The sequence below is a fragment of the Ciconia boyciana genome, chromosome 4, assembly GCF_034638445.1.
Source record: "Ciconia boyciana chromosome 4, ASM3463844v1, whole genome shotgun sequence".
Lineage (NCBI taxonomy): Eukaryota > Metazoa > Chordata > Aves > Ciconiiformes > Ciconiidae > Ciconia > Ciconia boyciana.
In genome coordinates, this window is record NC_132937.1 from 43832810 (window position 1) to 43851880 (window position 19071).

Genomic DNA, 19071 nt, shown 5'->3' on the forward strand with positions numbered 1-19071 from the left:
AACTACATCAGGGCCACTGCTGCACATGTTTTGTAATAGCTGCAGCGACTTAGTAGAGTTAAAAATAAGCAAGGTTATGTCACATCAGTAGTGACACACATGCAGAATGTGTCTTGGTATGAATACATTGAGAATTAACCCCTTTTGTCAGTCAGAATAAGTTGTAGTGGAAAATTACTTAGTGCCAGTTTCTTGTCATTGGCTTATTTACAGCCCCATTGGCACAGCTAATCCAAACATCAGGGGAACACAACAGGGACACATGTGTAAGTGAAAAGAATTGGCATTTCAGTTCTGACAAACAGCAACAGTCAAAGCTCTAACCTTGCATTTCTGTGCTTTGGCGTGGTGCAGAACATCCTGATAATGCCTTGCATTTACTGGTGTCACATCTTGCAGCTTGGCTGTGGGCAACAGTAAGGTTTCTAGAGTTCTCGTGGGATTTCCTTGGTCAATTGCTTCATTAATGTGGCCAATTGCAATGATTCCTATGAAAGGGAAAAGTTATTAAAGACAGTTATCAAAGAAAGATGCAACTTATCCGATATCAGGTACAAACAAAGCAGTAACACAAAGGACAGAAAAATCAAGTAATAAGAAGCAGAGGCAGCAACAGCAGCTGATTTAAAATTATTTTTTGCTCAAATATTCATGTGAAGCTATTAAGTTGTACAGTTTTCCTTTCTGCCACAGTATTGATTCATCTGAATCTACCTCTGCATAAAAATCAAATTTATCCTTGCCGAAAAAAAGGAAAACAAACTTTCCTACTTTCAGGGCAGGAGTATCTACATGAAGCTTAAGGAAAGGTTGAGCATCACATCTAAATATTTTCACCTACATATTGGTTCACAGTGCTGAAAGTCTTATTTTCAAGTGATTTCAGACCAGATTACTTGAAACCTTGATTTGGACAAATACATACATACTGGCCTCCCAGCTACAGCATTACATAGCTCCTTAACCTCATTTCTTTAAATTTCACCTTAAATAACCAATCTGATAATGTTGACCTTGTAAGAAATCACTTGATTGTTCAGACCAGTGGCACTCAGGACTTCAGTCAGCAAGCAACATGGCCCAGTATATTTATTAAATACCTCAAACTCATTTTATTCAGACTGGTCTCAACATTTTTAAATCAATTTCAGCATGCTGAAACACACTGCTTGGGGTACTTTCTCCCTAAAGCCACCCCAGAAGGGCACCAGCCAAGGGCTTGCCCATCGCCTGTGAGGGATGGCATCCCTGCTGGCAGCGGACTGTCTCTCACCAAGTCTCTCCCAGACCCACCACAGCCCAGCTAGTGGGGTCACAGATCCATGCCCTCATAAGGCTTTGGGAATGAGAAATTTTTCTGGGGTGCTACCAAAGAGGGACCATGCAGACATGCAGGCTTGCTTCTCGAAACAGAGGCCACCCTTCTTCCTCCCTTGTCTGCCCCAAATAACCATCCCTGGGCAGAGGCCAGCGTCACTGAAACCAAGTGCAGCTATTTTAGTACTAAAGACTGACTCTCCTAATGTAAGACCACCTTAAGGCCTGTTTCAACTCCTAGTGACTGTAGAGATTCAGACAAAAAAGTTATGTCAGTCAAATGAACTGCTCAGCATCCCACCCTGCCAGAGGCCACACATTGTGAGTAAGCCGCAAGGGTCCATGGCAACCGCTTGACTAGATTTAGGAAGCAACGATCCAGTCAGTTTTAGTATTTCTATAATACAAAGCTTCTTTTACCAGCATGAAACAGTAGCATGCACAAAACCGATGGCACTGCAGGAAGGGCACACACACAGTGCGTCAGTGCCACCCTGGAAACAGCCTGCGCCTTATGAAGGCTCTCAAACTATACTCCAGACTTCCTAAATGGCAAGCCATCTGAAAGCTGCCCTCTACTTTCCTTGCTCCAGCAAATCAGGATAAGTTGATAGCCTCAAATTTTAGTAATAAATAAATAAATCAATCAATCATACTTCTCTATCAGGTGGAGAAACTTGGTCCTTTAGCATTTTTGAAGCACGAATGCCTAGCCATCACATTTAATGTAACAACACCCTTTTAGGGCAATGCAGTTACATTCAGCTTCAAAAATAAACTCTAAATCCATTCATATTAGAAGAAGTGGGCACAAGAAGCTACTCTCAGATAGGAAATCAAGTTACCTAAAAGGAGAGCAGGACAGATAATTGCACTGCATAACTTCTTACCAGCTCACTTACGAAAAACAAGGACTTGGAAATCATTTAACATTAAAAACACTTTTCCACAGGCACCGCCTGTAATTTCTTCCCCTATGCCCCAATATGCTCTTTGCTTACAATTTCTGCAAAATCCCCAAAGCGAGACCATCCAGTGCAAATACTGAAAGATACTGCCAAGTGGGCAGAACCGTAGCATTTGTAACACTGCAGAAGGCAGGCACCCTAGGATATCTTTCAGCTAGCCAAAACCTAACCAGGAATGCTTCAAGGACATTTAAAGACCAACAGGCATTCAAGATTACTTAATGCTCTTCTCTCTTGAACAGTGTCTGTACAAGGCCATTCAGCACAGAAATTTATGTACCAAGGACCAGACTATCATCCCTGCAGGCGATGTAGAGGAAGGATTACTTACTTTCATTTTCTTCTTGAATTTGCATATTAACCATGTCAATGCAGTTCTGGATATCATTCCAGCTTAAATAATCTTGGCCTTGAGATGAAGCCTCTGACTTAATAGACAATAGTGTATCAGCATAACTATAAGAAGATATAAAATACATAAGTGTATTTCATATGCAAGATAAACTGCCATAAAGAATTAGTCAGATGTCTCATCCATCATCTAGTGCCCAGTATTTTTTTCAATGAAAATTTCAGACCAACTTATCTCTTGCCAGAAATTATACAGACATGGAAGCTGCCTTGCTGGTTCTACGCATGCGTTTCAGGATCTGAAAAAATGGCCCTGTACACTAATTCAGAGCACTTCTCTTGGCAATGTGGGGGATGGTAATACATACGCTGGACATAGACTTTGCTGTATGGCGCTACAGATAAGTTTGGGAGAAACTATGGTCGGCTTCTTGCTACACTAAGTCAAAGACCAGAATTTCTGCCCTAGCATCAGGTAGCAGCACCTCCTGCTACACCTTCATGCTCCCTCCATGTGGAGGATGATGGGCCACGGGCAGAAGGGCATAAAAATTTATGCTCCTCTCTCCACAACTCAAGGTCCTCGAAGCACAGGCTCTGTAGCCTGTGTCTACTCTTCTTAGAAGGATCACAGATGAGTTGGAAACCTTCACAGTAGTGTAAACTCATGCGTACATAAGTTAAATAATTTTCATATTCCTGAATCAAGCATACAACTGCCACAATATGTCAGACCAAATACCTGTCTTCTATTTCCAGCAGAAGCTTGAAAAATGTATGGTTGCCAGAAAAAAATAGAGGAGGGAATCATCATTTCCTCCTCTGATTTGCCCTTCCAGCATTCAGCAGCCTGTGTTTAAGGGCTTGCTGAGCTGGAGGCTATGTATCACTAATATTTGGAAACAATGCTGTGCTCCATTAATTTATCTACTCTAATTTGAAATCTTATATATTCTTGAGGAATGAGTTCCACTATTTAAGTGTTTTGTGAGATGGCAGTTCCTTATGTAAATTTTAAACTTGATATTTGATAGTGTCCAAACTTTCCTTGTTCCAGTTCTCATAAGAAAATAAAAACTAAAGTTATGAGAGAAGCTAGCAACTTTTATTAACCTTCCCCACAACATGCACACTTTTGCAGACCTAGGTCATATTTCCCCTAAACTCTCTCTTCTAGCAAATGCATTCCTAACAAGTTCATCTCTTCTGGTAGAAAGCCATTGAACACCATCTCCCTCATTCAAATTTTTCTAGCTCTATTTATTCCTTCTAGTATTGTGCAATCAAAGCTTCCTGCAATATTCAACATACGGCTGGCAGCATGGATTCACATAATGGCATAATAAAGCTTTATTTTATTCTCTACTCCAACTAACTCCTAGTGTTTCATTTGTATTGACTGGCAGCTTAACCTAAAGATCAGGTCACAGTAACACCAGCCAAAAATGCTGCACTTAGACACTTTGGAGCCCATTTCTGTATATTTATAATGTTTCTCTTGCCCACAACCACCACCTCACATTAGCAGAGGCCAGATTAATTTTGCAAGTGGCAAGTGGCAATTAGCAAGTGGCAGATTAATTTTGCTCCACCTTATGACATTCTGCTCCCTCTAACCAAAACACTGGCCTCTTATTCCTATCCTGACTGCCCTCCTTCCAGCTTTGAGATAACTAGCAAGGGCTGCTCTCAGGTTCATGTCCCCTGGCAGCCTGGTGAAGATCTTCAGCCACTCTTGTCCCTTTTGCCTAGTAATGCCTTCTAGAAGCGCATGGAGGTTTCTACCACCCGTGACCAAGAGGCAAGAACCAGCCCGTACCCCCCATGCTCCATCCCAGACGCTGGGGGCTCCGGTCTCACACAAATCGTAGTGTTGCATGATATTTTTTTCAGATATGCAAAAGAGCACAGAAGTAGCAGCACATGGCTGTGACAAGTCAGGCATATGGCAGTGCAAGCAGCTGGCAGCTGAGTGAAGGCTATAATTTAATGTTGAACATGCACATGTGCCACAGCATTGTACTCAGCTTTTAGCAAGCAGGACTGTGCTACATTTTTCAAAACTTTGCAATTTTCAAGCAAAAAGAGTCAGCCATGGTTTAAGGGACCTCCTGGACTGTAAGGCATTAAACGCTACCTCATTCCAAAGATCATCTTTCAGTATTGCAGAGAGGTTACTGATTAACAGTTTCCAGCTATGGTTGGTTCATGGGTTAGTGTCTGCACAAATTCTTGTCAGACCTTAATGTTTGCTTTCCGAGGATATTTTCCCTGCACCTCACACATCCTCTGCCCTCAAACATCTGAGGCTGTGCAATTGCTTATACTTACGGATATACAACTAGTTCAGCAATTGTCACATTATCACTTACTAACTTGTAACATGGATGTTTATCTTGCAGCTCTTTCAACTTCGTAGCCACAACACAGGACAGCCCACCTAGTAAAATGCCTACTTATCCTTTTGCAGAAGTTGCCAAGACTCATTCAGACAAGACAAAATGAACCTTTACCGTTGAAAGTTTTCCTCTTCCAGATTATTGAAGCCAATGCATGGGTTTCTGAGATGATTCTTTATCATTAGGATGTCCTTGTTTTCCAAGGCCTGGTTTAGCAACACAACAGCTGACAACATTTCTACTGCAATAGATAGTTCATCATGTGCCAGGTAGTTCTGTAGGACAATAATGTACCACAGTCAGGAAGCTAAATAAGCAGTGTAACGAATTTGAGTTACACAGTCTAGATACCACCAAGGAGATGGACTTGACTTAAAAAGCCTGGCAAATTTCCTAGTCACGGGCATGTCAGATTAACACAACACTGGTGGTAGAGCTTACTGGGTTTGCTACACATCCCTTCAGCCTTTCCTTCTTTTGCCCCACAGTCCCATCTATTCTGGTCTTACCCTCATAGCAAGGGATTACTTTTCTACACAATATGTAAAACAGAGTTAGTCCTCAATAAGAGCATGCAACAATTAAAAAATATCAGTCAATTTGTTGCAAGACAAGAGCTCAGCCAGAGCAAAGTGTGTCAAGAAACAAATTCTGTGATTCAATATTGCCTATTCACACAAACCAGTCATGCAATACATAACACCATGGCAAGAGAATTAAGTCTGATTTTATACAACATGCTATGTTTGTGCTCTTTCATGGTTTGACTATGTAACATCCGTGAGCAGGTTGTAAGCTTTTCACTCTTACCACTGCATTCTGTTGTTGGAGGTTGAACAGCTCAGTCTGATAGACAGCAGCAGCAAACGAGTGAACAACAGGCAGCTGTGCCTCCGGTTTCATCAGTGCAACCAGTGTTTTACTAGGATCACAGTTACGAATTGCAGTATTGATATTGTCAACTGCTATAAGTTCTAGAGAACAGCAGGGAAAGAAAAGCCTATTAATTTTCATATGCCGTTTGCTCTTTATGCCATGTAGATGACAATTAGGTTATTCCAAAGAATATAACTTGCTATCATTAGAGAAAAAAAACATTTAAGTGAGATTCAAGACACATCTGCTAACTGTTGCAAAAACAGTGTCTATTCAAAGGTATGCAGCAAATAGTGGACTGGAGGACTTTAAAGTTTCTGGACTTTCAAATATTAGAGGCTGCTTATTGTACCTTTAACCCAAAACAAGGAGCTCAGCCCAGCCTAGCACAGAGAAAGACCTAACGTCCCTTCTGGTTTTGCCTGTGGCAGGTACTGCTGGGTATGTCAGCTCCAGCACCCCAGTCTTGCTTCACCCGAAACACTCCTTTCCTTCTGCGCCTGTTTCCTCCCTCGCCTCCTCCTTTCAGCAGGACCTAACTCAGCTAGCTGGAACAAGCCTGTCCTGCAACAACAACAACATTTTTATTGTTCATTTCAGGAGGCCTGGTAGGAATCAGCCAAACATGTTGGAGGGTTGGAATTTTGAGATGCTGAACTGATGGAAAACCGCATGCTACGGCTTCTAGGACTTCCTCTGCATGCTATCACCTGTTTATTTGTTTAACAGTGTAGAAGATCAGTCCTCACAGGCACTGTCATCTAGAAATTATCCCCTTCTCTACAGCTCAAATTTCAAATTCAACTGGCCACCATAGTGGAGTATGAGCATAACCCTTTTTGGTACCTGAACAACTTGCCTGTTTTGCTTTTTGCTGAAGTGACTTCAGCAGAGGTTTGAACCCCAGCAGAAAAATGCTGAAAAACACTTCCCACGTGGGCAGCTGCAGAAACCTTACAACACCCCTTATCTTAGTCACAGCCACTGTAATTGCACACCTGGAAGAGCCAGCTCTGAAGAAACCTGGGCCAGGACACACCCAGGAACACCTTGTACAAGGGACCTCTCTGGTCTTGAGCAAAGGGAAACAACCTTGAAGGTTAGAGCATGTGTGGCACAGTAAAGAATGACAATTACGCAAATGCCATTTCCATCAGCAAAATAACCCCCATCTCCTCCACCTTATCTTCTGGCTGTTCTGCATACTATTAACCAGGGAATGCTTTTAGTCACCACTGACTGCTCAGGTCTGTACAACACTGCTTGTACAGCAGACACTATCCACAGTTCGTGTATGCAGCAATACTCAGATCTTATTATACAACACAAAGACTTTGAAAACCTAAGTAACCAGGCCCACCTAAACAAGCCCCTCGCCTCTCATTTCAATTGCTCTGAAGCATGGTCATATGGGGCCATGTTGTTCTTGAAGGTTCTCTCTATTGGCTATTCCTGAGGTTAGAAAAAGCAAAGGCTCTCAAAGCTACAGCATACATGCTTTTCTAGAGAAAAGAGCAAAGAGGAAAAGAGTCAGAGTCCACAAATGGACTAGACTAACTCTGTAGTCAATAACCAAGCTACTGATTTCTAATTCAGGAACTGAGCATGCAGCTTACAAAACACACTTTACATTGTTCACATTCCAATAACAAAACTCACTATTTTTTCCTTTTCAAACCAAACATAAGAAATAAGTTGCTTTCCAGATCGCTGTTACAGCTTTTCATACATCACATTTTTCCTCCTCATTTCCTTTACCAAAGAGCAACTCTTAGAGAAAGTACTGCTCACCATGCCTAACCAATCTAAAATAAGCTAACTTTTGAGGTAGTAAGTCAAACTTAGCTTCTGGCTTAAGCTGACCTCACAGTACAGCCTTTAAGTCACATTACAAAAGCAATCAGCCTGGATTGAAAGCATTGGAAATACCAGAGACAAAACAGCCACTAAGCCATGCCCAGATGTATCATGAAATGACAGCAGTTTAACAGAAGCTGAACTTCCTAGCAAAGAAGTTTCCAGTCAAAAGCAGCAATACATGCACTGCAAATTTAGATCCCCCTTAACTATATTTTTTACAAAAATTTTAGTTTTAAAAACTATAACTTGTGTCTTGTGACAGTCTTAGCAGGCTAAGAACAGGTTAGCTTTAGATACATGTATCTAAAAGTGAGAATAATTTTCCTCTGCAATGTGACTGCAAAATATTCTTCCATGAGATAATTCTATTTTAATTCTACAAGGATGGTCATTGTTCCCAAGTGAGGGTTAATACTGCACTGTCAAATATTTGTTCAAGCCATCAAGCCATGCATTGTCTTTAGTTTTAGCCAATGTGTTTACCAGTGGCTCAAGTTATTCAAAGAAAAAAGTGTTAGCTACCTCAGATAAAAAGAGTACATCCAATGCAGCACAGATTGGTGACTTGGCAATTGTGACACTGAGAAGAACAGTTACAAAAATAAAATGCAATGCATATGGTTTCAGTTTGAGAAACCTCGTTTACATGCAAGGAATGGTGGATTCAATTCATCAGCTTAACGTAATTAAACGGTGATGGTAAAAAATGAGTATTAAAACAGTTACTCACTAAGCTTGTGAGCCTCAGCTTCCGCATTGGCAACACTAACTTCTTTCTGTATTTCACTTTTGTCGAGCATATTTGGAACCCCTGCTATCTAACAGATCAGAAAAAAAGATGTAATTATGCTTTTAAGTTTTGATTGGAGATAAGGGATAAAACCCTTTGATGGGACACTAGGATTTGATTGTACTATCCCCTGTACATCAAATACAATGTCACAGTAAACACAGCATTAATCTTTCCCTGTGATTTTCATCTTACTCAAAATGATGGATTTTCTCCTTAAAACCCAATTGACTCTTTCATTTGCTGTTAATGATTCAATATGACCTTTTGTTGTACTCAAGTTATAACTCATTTTCAAAGCAAACATAGCATTAGGGGCTGCATGCTATATCTCAAATTTTCTTCTTATATCTTAGTAACTACTTATAAGGACATCATGCTCTTTAGAGCAAATGCAGCTACTTTGGTGTCAATTAGCACATCAGTTATTCTAAAATTTTCATAAAACTGTTTCATTAAGTGATGCTGAAGGTAGAGTAAAGGCAATTTCTCTCCAGATTAAAATCAGCTAAAAAATGCAAACTGATGCGTAGTACCCGTTCCATTCAATTACCTGCATTTTCTGTTCTTTAGAATCACACAATTGCAATAGGTACCATGAGGAATTTTGCGGCAGAACTTCAAGTAGGCTCAGAGCAGGACGGTTCAAACCTGCCATCAGCGCCACTTCATCTTGCCGGTCAATAGCCTCATTCACTTGGACTAAAGCTATGTGAACTGAAATGAAAACAATGCTCATAAACAGCAAATACGCTTTTGTGGAAAAAAAAGTCCATTGCTGTCAGCATCTCACTTTTTGTAAAAGCCAGCCAGGGTGGCAGTCTTTATCCAGCAGAGGATTATGTATTTTGAGACCAATCCTGCGAAGGGAGTTTCTGGCTCTGTGCAAGCCCATGTGGGAGCAATTCAACCACAGCTAACTGGAAGCTTATGAATGAGAATTTTGGCTCTATATAGAAGAGGGGGTCAAAATTTACAGTATTCTGCACACAAGAAGAACTCAAACGTAAGGAAACAGAGCAGGCAATAAATGATTCAATTTTGAACTGAGGAATCCTTACAGCAAAAACCACAAACACAGACATTAGCCCCCAAAAGATTAGTAGAGAAGGAGCAGCAAGAAAAAACTGTTGTAGACAGACATTAGCTACTTCTGCGTATTTTATAAGTTTCCACAGACATATTTTGTTTGTTCCTGTGGGTTTGAGTCATGTTCAACTGGAATCTGGAGGATCATGTGTTATGTGCACACTTCCATAAGGATCCAGAATGGCTTACTGTTTATCTTATTGATATTGCCTTGAATCTCAGCTTGTGTCAGGAGCTCCTCGTAGACGTCTCTCTCCTCCTCAGAGATTGTGCCGTTCTAGGAAAACAAAATTGTTGCTAGTACACACAAAACTTTGCAGAGAGAAAAGCTATCAGTGGGAGTCATTAAAAATGCATTGGCTGAAATACTTGCTGGGTGTATTTATAAAGGAATTTGTTGACCACATGAACCAAAGAAATTAGCACTTCACAGTAGCTGGCTGAGCAATATTTAAAGCATTTTCTGCTTCCTGTGAAATAGCCATGTAAATATAGTGTAGCATTTTTCAACTACAGAAAGCATTAGCTTCTCATGTAAAATAATGTAAAATAATTTCATGTTAAAGATCTGTGGTGGAGGTTATACTTTATGCTCAAAAAAAGGTATCTTTTTTTGGCAACTTTTTAAAGAGAAATTTTTTTTTTTCTAAAGCAGTTGATAGAGAAAACCAGTCTTTTTTGTTTTTAGTCTTCTGATATTTAATCCTTTGGTCAAAGTTAAGCTACATCACACTTGTAATCATATTGTTATAAAATTGGCTGTCAGCTTGCTGCATTACCATTATTTATCTTATTTAGCTTAAAAGTGTTTTTTTCCTAATTGCCCTAATTTTTAAAGTTAATTTAACTTAATTTTTAAAATGGTAATACTACAGCATGAGAAGCAACATCAAGGGACATGTATACTAGGAGTGCTAATAAAATACCACTACCTTAAGTCTTGCATTTGATTCTTTTCTCCTTTTAGCTTCAAAGAGTTCATTCTGGTAGTCCTGTGCAAGTTCCTCATCCACGTTTAGCAACATTGCATTTGGGTTCCTCAGAGTTGCAATGGTTTGCTCAGCTATTCCCTTCTCAATAGCTTCGTTAATTGCTATTACTGCTGCATGCACTAAAATTAAAAGCATAACCCAAAATTTCAGTAAGCAAAATGTATTCAGTGCAAATACTTCTAATTTCTTGACCCCAGGCTTCTTGTAAAAAGAAAAAGCAAATTACATGTGATTGGCAGTAGAAATATAACTTCCTTAGTTAAATCTGGGGAGATCGCCAATCAACAGCAAATCACTTAGTTGTTGTTGCAAGACAACAAAATAATTCTATTAACAGAAGTAGCAGTAAAAGACTCAAAGAACAACAGCTTATATGTATGTATGTATGATCACGTGAGTGACCGCAATTTATGTGATTCCTGCCCATTCAGTCAGCTGCCACATGCAAGTTCTCTGTTCCTTCAGCTTGACTCCCTGGGACTGACACTGACCTCACCAGGGACGCCTTCAGAACACGAGGCTGGAAGCCTTCCTCCTCACATACATGTCCCATGTATCCCTTTATTATTAATACTGCCACCATTTCATCCGATTTATTTGAAATAAGAGTTTAATATGTGTTCAGCAATTTACATATTCCCCCTTCAAGCATCCCACTCCTAATGCTTCCCCTAGATCGCAGCAACAAAAGCACTCAGTGTCTGCTCAAAGGTGGCACATTGCCGTCTGTTCCATGTTTGCCCTTCTCCCAAACTAGGGGTTACTATTTTACTGACAGAAAATAAAACATGATTTACATTTTATTGTTCAAGCCCTATGTCATTTAGAAGGCAATTACATGCAGGAATTGAAAGCATTTTCAATAGTGTTTCTCGGTTAAAGCTTCTTTTGTGTCCCTAGAGATACAAGACATATGAAAGTATTGTCTAAACTATATCTGAAAGATATTACACAAGAATAAGGAAATTCAAACTCCACAAAACTTGTCCTCTAGAAAACACAGTTAAGACTCCACAAGCAGGGTGCAACCCTGCATACCACATCTAAGCCTGTCTGGGACGAACCTTTTTCCTAACTGAGGATCTCCATGAGCAGCTGGGGAACAAGAGAGAGTGCGATATAATGGTTTCTACTTCTTGTCACCTGCAAAGCCACAGGACAGCAAACTTCAAATGGGGGGGAAGAAGACCCAAAGGGCTCTGCAGAGTTCCCAAAACATTGTTGCACAGGAAAAGGGGAAAAAAGGTGCCATAGGACGCACTACAGCCATTGACCAGCTTAAGTGTTAGGCCTTTCCTTTGAGAAAACAAGAAAACTTCAACTACTAAATGCTTGACTCCAAGATTTTAAGTCAGAAATGCTCTTGTTTTTCCACACAGCAAATTTACATGAATGTACAAAATCAAAACCTCTTGCAGCTGAATTAGGTATAGAGTAATGGCTAACACACCCCTCCCAGGTATTCCCTGCATAGATTTGGCCCTGAGATCAGTCTAGATGAAGGACATTCTCTAGAGCTACAGCTTGTCTAGACCTTCATGCCACAAAGACACCCCAACAATTGTCTGGTGGCACATCCATCTCAAAGATTTTACAGACATTGCTATATAAAATGTAATTCCTGATAAACGTTTATCTAGATCCTACCCCAAAGGAGGAGCACAGCAGCTCCCTATTTATCACCAGAGCAGCTTGTCTAGGATTTCCTTTCATGCCACCACGAGATGTGAGTGAAAACGATTGCCTTCTTTCCTTATTCTATCAGTATTTACTTGCTACGTGGCCTTGCATGATTTTGCTAAACTGGAAAAAAGAATTCAGTAAAAAACTTTTTCTGGATTAAGTTTAACTGAGGATCTATATATCTGAGTTTAGAGCCTTCAGTTTCTTTCAGTATATGAAAGAAATGAAAGATGTTTGTCAATGATTAGGAAATTTGAGTTTTTAGAAAGACAAAGGGGTGTACAAATTTAGGCAAGAAGAACAGGAGAGCAGACCATTGGAAAATCAACATGGACAAATGAAGCATGAAGTGAAGCTATACATTCTCAGAGAGGGCAGTTACTGGAAGAACTTGCCTAGCTCTTGGTGGATCATCCATTGCTTAGCATTAAATTCATGCTAGAAAGTTGTTCTAAGATTATTTCTCTCTAGATCAGTTCAGCATAGCATCAGAGGGGAAACATAAGCAGCTGGCATGATGGGGAAGCAAGAAGAAGGTCAGACTGGTTCCATTGACATTGAACTCTACGAACAGGGGAAGTTCAGACTGGACATTAGGGAAAGGTTCTTCACCAAGAGGGTGATCAGTCACTGGAACAGGCTCCCCAGGGAAGTGGTCACAGCACCAAGCCTGTCAGAGTTGAAAGAGCATCTGGACGACGCTCTTAGTCATATAGTTTAGTTTTAGATAGTCCTGCAAGGAGCAGGGAATTGGACTCAATGATCCTTATGGGTCCTCTCCAACTTGAGATATTTTGTGAACCCCCAGCTTAACTTCAAGGGGCTAAGAGAAGACTGAGGTTCTTAGACACACATATCATCCCTGCATCCTCATGTAAAACCCAACACATAGGAAGGACATAATCTCTTCCACAGTTGTGTGAGAGGCCTCACTGACATAAGTGGAACTAGCAAAAAGAAGTCAACACATAGGTTCAAGGTTAGGAGAGATGTGAACAGGTAGTGGTGGATGTTGTGAACCCGCCTACCAAGAGAAACAGTGAGAAATCTGACTGGACTTGAAAGTATTCTAGAGGCATGGAATAACAGAGAGGGTTACTTGCAGAATAAACTCGCTTTGAAAGCACTTGAGCTTGCTCTTTGCGCACTGATTTCTACTACTGCTGACAGCACAGCAGGAGTCATCAGCAGTTATTTCACTTCCTATATCCTTTTGCTTACTCCATTTTGGAAGCAGGGTGGTAGACCCTTTCCTCCAGCAGGATCTCCATGTGCAACCTCACTAATGTGTGAGGGTTCCCATAGCAGATTTTTCCTGTTCTGAGGCAGGGCTTGTTATCTACAGCAGACTCCTTGCCCAAAGATACAGAACCAGCATCAGGAAACCCTGCTTTTCTATGGAAGACTGAAAACACTTCAGAAGTTAAAGGAAACCCTACACACACTATAAAAAGCTTTCAGAGAAGGAAATTGCAGCCCTTTCATGTCCAGGGAAGGAAGGAAGCTCCATGGAAAAGTGCTTTGTAGTCACTAAATCTCTGAAAATTTGCTTAAAAAGGAGACAAACTATCCCCACATCCAAAGGCAGTATTTTAAGAGCTAGCTTTATGGAAGCATGCACATATTAAGCTATAGCAGGCTCCAAAATATACAACACAGAAAATGTGAATCAACACAAGGAAGCATGTTTTAAGTTAAGGTCTGGAAATTTCAGCACGCTAAGTAACATCATGAATCAGCTTGTTTCAATTATGCTACTTTGCAAGGTTTAACAAAGTTGCAATGGAACTTAATTAAAATTCATCCTTTATTTCCCCTGCTCCCCTCCCCGTGTGTACAGTCTGCAGTACTGTTACTGGTTTGTATCAACGATCCTCCCTGCCATTGAACATACTCAAGCCAGCCCTTCTGTTCTTCAGTTTGCCCCTCTGAAAAAGGCTAGGATTTTGAACAAAACTAGAGCTCAAGTGTGGATTTAAGTGGACACACTTCATTTCATGTCATTTAAGTTCAAGCAATTTTTTTTTTTTTTAAATATCACTTCATTCCACAAAAACTGAAATGGAGAAAAACCAGATTTACAGATGGATAGGCTTGGGCAGCAAAAAAAGCATTTAATTTTGTTTTTGAGTAGAAGCTGTTAAGACAGACTTAAAAGGACCATAACTGTACATCAATCCCCCTAAAAAGGAAAAGCTTATTTTGGATGCACCAGCAGGACATGCCCTCCAGCAGGGTTCTACCATGCTGTAGGTCACACAACCAGTGCTCAGACAGATCGAAAGCTGCCCATGGAGGCAAGTGGTTCCTTCACGTACAGACCACCACACGTGAGAGTTGTCTATCTGGAACAGTGCCTTGTCCTCACAGCAACCTGATCAGGTGTTTAAAGAAAACTGCAAGACCCCAACACAGGAAGGAGGCACAGAGAAGACACCCTGTTCCCATGGCCGACTCCATTGTACCCCCTACAGTGCAGAGGCACATGCAGAGCTCAATTCGTCATGCATCATTCTAGAGGAACACTAGCTACCAAAACTTTAAACCCATGCAAAAGATTGTAAGAAATCTTTTTTTTCTGGTAGCACTTCCTATTGTTCAATGGAGGTGCTCAAAAATGCAGACTGAAAAATTGCAAGAGGTCTTGTAACAATGATGCAGTGTGATAATCAGTGAAAAATTGTTTGCTTTTCTTGTTATTTATTAAGAGGTGGCAAACTAGATGAATTGAAACGCAGAAAATATTTTGTTAGTGTTCTGTGAAATTATCCAGCAGAAAACAGAACAAGAGCCACACTTACACGCAGCTTCATCCACTGATAATTCACTGGCCAGAATCCCACCAATTTTACTAAAAGATGGCATCTGTATACCATACTTCTCTAGCTCCTTTCGCATGTTGCTGATTTCTTCCTCTGTTCACATAAAAAAAGAAATGTTATCAGAACAAAAGCGTAATAATTTCATTATGAATCACCATACCTACAAATACAGGTGCAATGTTTTTGCCAGGCTTCTTTGTAGTGGCCAGAGCTTCTTAGCAGTTTTTCCTCCCCATTTTGAAGGAATCTAAGATATGACAAGTATTCCATGCAAATTCACTCCCTTCTGTCCTTCAGAGACTGAATTCATTAAAAGTAACAGCCTCCCACCTATTTAATTAGGATGTGTTCAGAACAACCTTGCGGGAGGAGAAAGACCATAATAGAAAATATGTACAATGTTAGCAGATTTACTGGGTGAAGAAACCATCTAACATATGATTAGATGAGCATTTTATTACCTGTGAAGTCTACTTTTCCCAGTAGGTCCTGGATCTGTGGTGCTAATCCTAGTTTGAACAGATATAAACTGCAAAGAAGAAAATTAGAATTTAAAGTCCTGCATGTGGTTCAGGTGTTCGCTTTCTGTACAAGAGAAAAGCGCTTTTATGAAGCTTGTCCTTTAACGCTTGACTTTCATGGGCCGATACAGGATAAATTAACCCTACAGTTTTCTTTATGCTGTATTTTTAAGTCTTACAGAAAAAGAAGTCTTTTTTTGACTTGATGTTTCAAAGAAGCATCTTTAAGAGAGGCACTGCCAGGGTATCTCAGATCACAGGGGATATGTAAACAAGTAGAAAACCTTAGTGGAAGAGAAGTAAAGAAATTAAAAAGCTAGTATTGGGGGGAAAAAAAAAATCAAGATGTGAATGCACATTAGTACAGTTTATAGCTTTGGATCTATGTACTGTTTTGACTTGCACTATTACATCCCTGTAATTAATAGCTGAAGACACAAAAATCACTGACACCCTTCTTACTAAGTGTAGAGGAATAAGGACCTATAAGTCCATCCAAGCCTGTCTCAAATATATTTGTGTCATTAGCTATTTAGCTTTTGGAAAGTGACATAAGCTCAATTTAAAGTGCTATCCAGGAACTAATATTTTTGTTTCAATATAACATGAAAAATATCTATGCTCATTATTCTTAGAGCTCTGGGGTGCTGTCTGAAAAAACAGCTGAGTATGTACATATTTTCCTCAATATCTTCCAAATGCAAGGCATGTATTTCTCTACAAAAGACTGGTGTTTCTACAATTTATCAGTGAAATTCAATAAACAAGTGAGTTTTGCAAGAAGGGATCAAAAAGGTAGATTTAAAAATTAATGCATTCCTCCAAAAATATTATTTTGCACCTCTTCTTTAAATCACTTCACCCCAACTTCATACACTGCAAATGTGTATTGTGGCTTGGGGTTTTTGTTTCTAGAGGGGCACATTTCCCTTTTGTGTTTTTTCAGCGTTTTTTGCTATTAGCAAATTACAGGATGATATTTCAAAGCAAGTATTTGTAGCCGTCACATTTATTTCAGATCACACAGAATCAGCATTTCATCTTCCATGCTACCACAGCTACTCCTCTGCCCTGTCACGATCTGGATGGACACAACAGCACATCTCATGTAGGTCGACACTTTTGACTGCTGCAACACTTCAAATTTATTGCAGCTGCCATTCTCACCTTTCAAAACAGTCTTAAACACAAGTTAGCTATAGCAGGAAAAAACCCACATGACTATAGTAACGAACGAGGTCCCTCCATTACCCTGATCTCCCTGCCGGTCTTTCCTTGTAGGCTTTTAAGGAGATTTTACTCTAAGTTTGAGAGAGGGACACAGTCCTGGTTGAAGTGCTGGGTGTCATACAAACAGTTATGGAGATCAGCAGCATCACAGAGCTACACTGGCTTTTTTTTGAAGTCACCACAATAAAAGGACAGAGGAAAAAAAAAGTGGTATGAACATTAGAGACTCATATTTTTGCTGTTCAACACTTCCAGGAGGATATTGAGCCACGTGCATTACTTCCTACACTCCTTTGTTTGGATAAACTTATTAACCACCAGGTGGTGCTCAAAATGTGCTTCGAATCTTCCAAGGAACCCAAAGATGCTTCAACCCTGTATAAAGGTATAATTAAACTTGAAACAGCTCACTTAATGCTTTTATAGTGTAACTTGAACCTCAGGTAACCTGCATAAAATCAAAAGGGGGGTCTTGGGGTTAAGAAAGCTGGACACGAGGCATCAGGAGCAGGGGAGAAACAAAGGCAAAAGGGTAGTTCTCAGGTGAAGTTCCCTTTGCATCGTCCATGCAGAACTGCAGTTCACGTCAGCCAGAGGTTCCTGGGTCTTGTTTTAAGCTTAGCTCATGTATAACATGCCATAAAAGCCAGATCTGAAAATAGTGTGCTTTTTAAAAAAAAACAAAACAAAACAAAACAAAACCCAAAATATATGCTTGTTATTCTGCTGCTTCCTAGGAAAACAATGTTTTGAAGCTGTTCAGCTTCAGAGGGATAGTTTGTCCAGGATGTAGCAGTGATCTGCTTGCAAAGATCATTTGAAAACTACATTTTTCAGGGGGGAAAAAAAAATCTCATAAGCACTACTATTTATGAAAAATAATTCATCCCTGTTAGCATCTTAATTTAAATGAAGCAGTTCTTAACCTCATTTAGTCCAGGATCAAATCCAAATTGGCTTTCACAAGAAAAATGGTGCAAGAAATGAGAGCTATGCCTTTGTATTTTTCAATTCTGACTCTAAGAATTGATGTTTCAACAGGAGAAAAGCAAGAGGGTAATTATATTCAACAGGAGTCTAGAAAGCGTTTGCCAAGTTGCTCCTTCCTGGCCAGAGCAGTGCTGTATTTGACAGTGCAAGTTATTCCACATACTGTAAGTGCAATGGTCTTCATTTCAGTCTTGAACCAGGACATATCCTAAAAATATATTTGCTTAGAGTCATTGTCCATCTTCAGGCCCTCTAGCAGCTCAAACATCAGCAAAACCCCAAATAACCAAAGACTTTCCGTGTCAAATGTTAATGTTTCATATGTCAAATAGACGCTTGGGATAGATGGAGCTTTTTGCTCCTATTATCTACAGTTAAGGCTATTTCATGCTTCTTAAAGGGGCAATTAAAAATAATCTTATCAATTTTAAGCACTTAAATTACGCATACTAACTGTGTGTAAAATGAATTCATGTAGGAAAGATCTCAACTCAAGATGGCTTCAGGATTTCCAAGAATGGGAATAAGAAAATATCCTGTCTGTGTTAAATTTACATAGTCTTGTTGGAAAGCTCAAGAATCACGTTGCTTCGGAGTAATGAGTCGATAACAACTGAGAAAGAATGGGAAGTAGGTCAACTGCTCACCTCTCTGAGAAAGTGCTCAATTTTCCCAAGTTATAAGACTTTGAAATTTGAGCATGTGCTCCAAGAAGCATTAGAATTTAGCATTTAAACCCAATGGTGATTCTTCATATAGTGGTCACGTGCATATGCTACAACTGCAAAGGTGAAAAGCCTGCTTGCAATTGCTGTTTCTAGGTGCTGTGGTGCTGGACTCTGAAAACACCAGGGAGATGGACTTTTCCGGGGTCAGTGAACCCTGTACTGATTTCCTGGAGAGGGTGCCCTAACAAACCCAGACAGCAGAGCGGGTGGGGTGCACGATGTGGAGCCAGGGGGACAGACACCAGCAGGTCAGTAGTTACAACAACAGCAGAAGGGGAACAGAACTGGACTCCTGCAGCTCAGTATTCCTCTGATGCCAACCCAACTGGGAACACTGCTGGCCAAGCAAGTGCCCTGTCCTTAATTCTCTTGTTCCCAGACTGCTTTCAGTGTAGGCTGTGTGCCATTCAATATTGACACTGGAGTTTGATTTGAAAGACTCCAGTGAAGGACTT

The 19071-nt window shown here is 40.2% G+C and overlaps 1 protein-coding gene across 3 annotated transcripts in view; it reads right to left on the reverse strand.

Annotated features, from left to right (window-relative positions):
* IQGAP2 (IQ motif containing GTPase activating protein 2) overlaps window positions 1-19071 on the reverse strand; it is a 131050-nt gene that overhangs the window by 40881 nt on the left and 71098 nt on the right. Inside the window, exons 6-15 of one of the 3 annotated variants that reach the window (XM_072859711.1) lie at window positions 15609-15676; window positions 15127-15240; window positions 10583-10761; window positions 9840-9927; window positions 9115-9278; window positions 8502-8589; window positions 5846-6009; window positions 5150-5310; window positions 2617-2741; window positions 325-488 (exon numbers count right to left, since the gene is read on the reverse strand). In XM_072859711.1, the coding sequence (XP_072715812.1) occupies window positions 325-488; window positions 2617-2741; window positions 5150-5310; window positions 5846-6009; window positions 8502-8589; window positions 9115-9278; window positions 9840-9927; window positions 10583-10761; window positions 15127-15240; window positions 15609-15676 (1315 nt within the window). The remainder of the gene's footprint in view (window positions 1-324; window positions 489-2616; window positions 2742-5149; window positions 5311-5845; window positions 6010-8501; window positions 8590-9114; window positions 9279-9839; window positions 9928-10582; window positions 10762-15126; window positions 15241-15608; window positions 15677-19071) is intronic. The other 2 variants (XM_072859712.1, XM_072859713.1) reach the window with 2 other exon arrangements.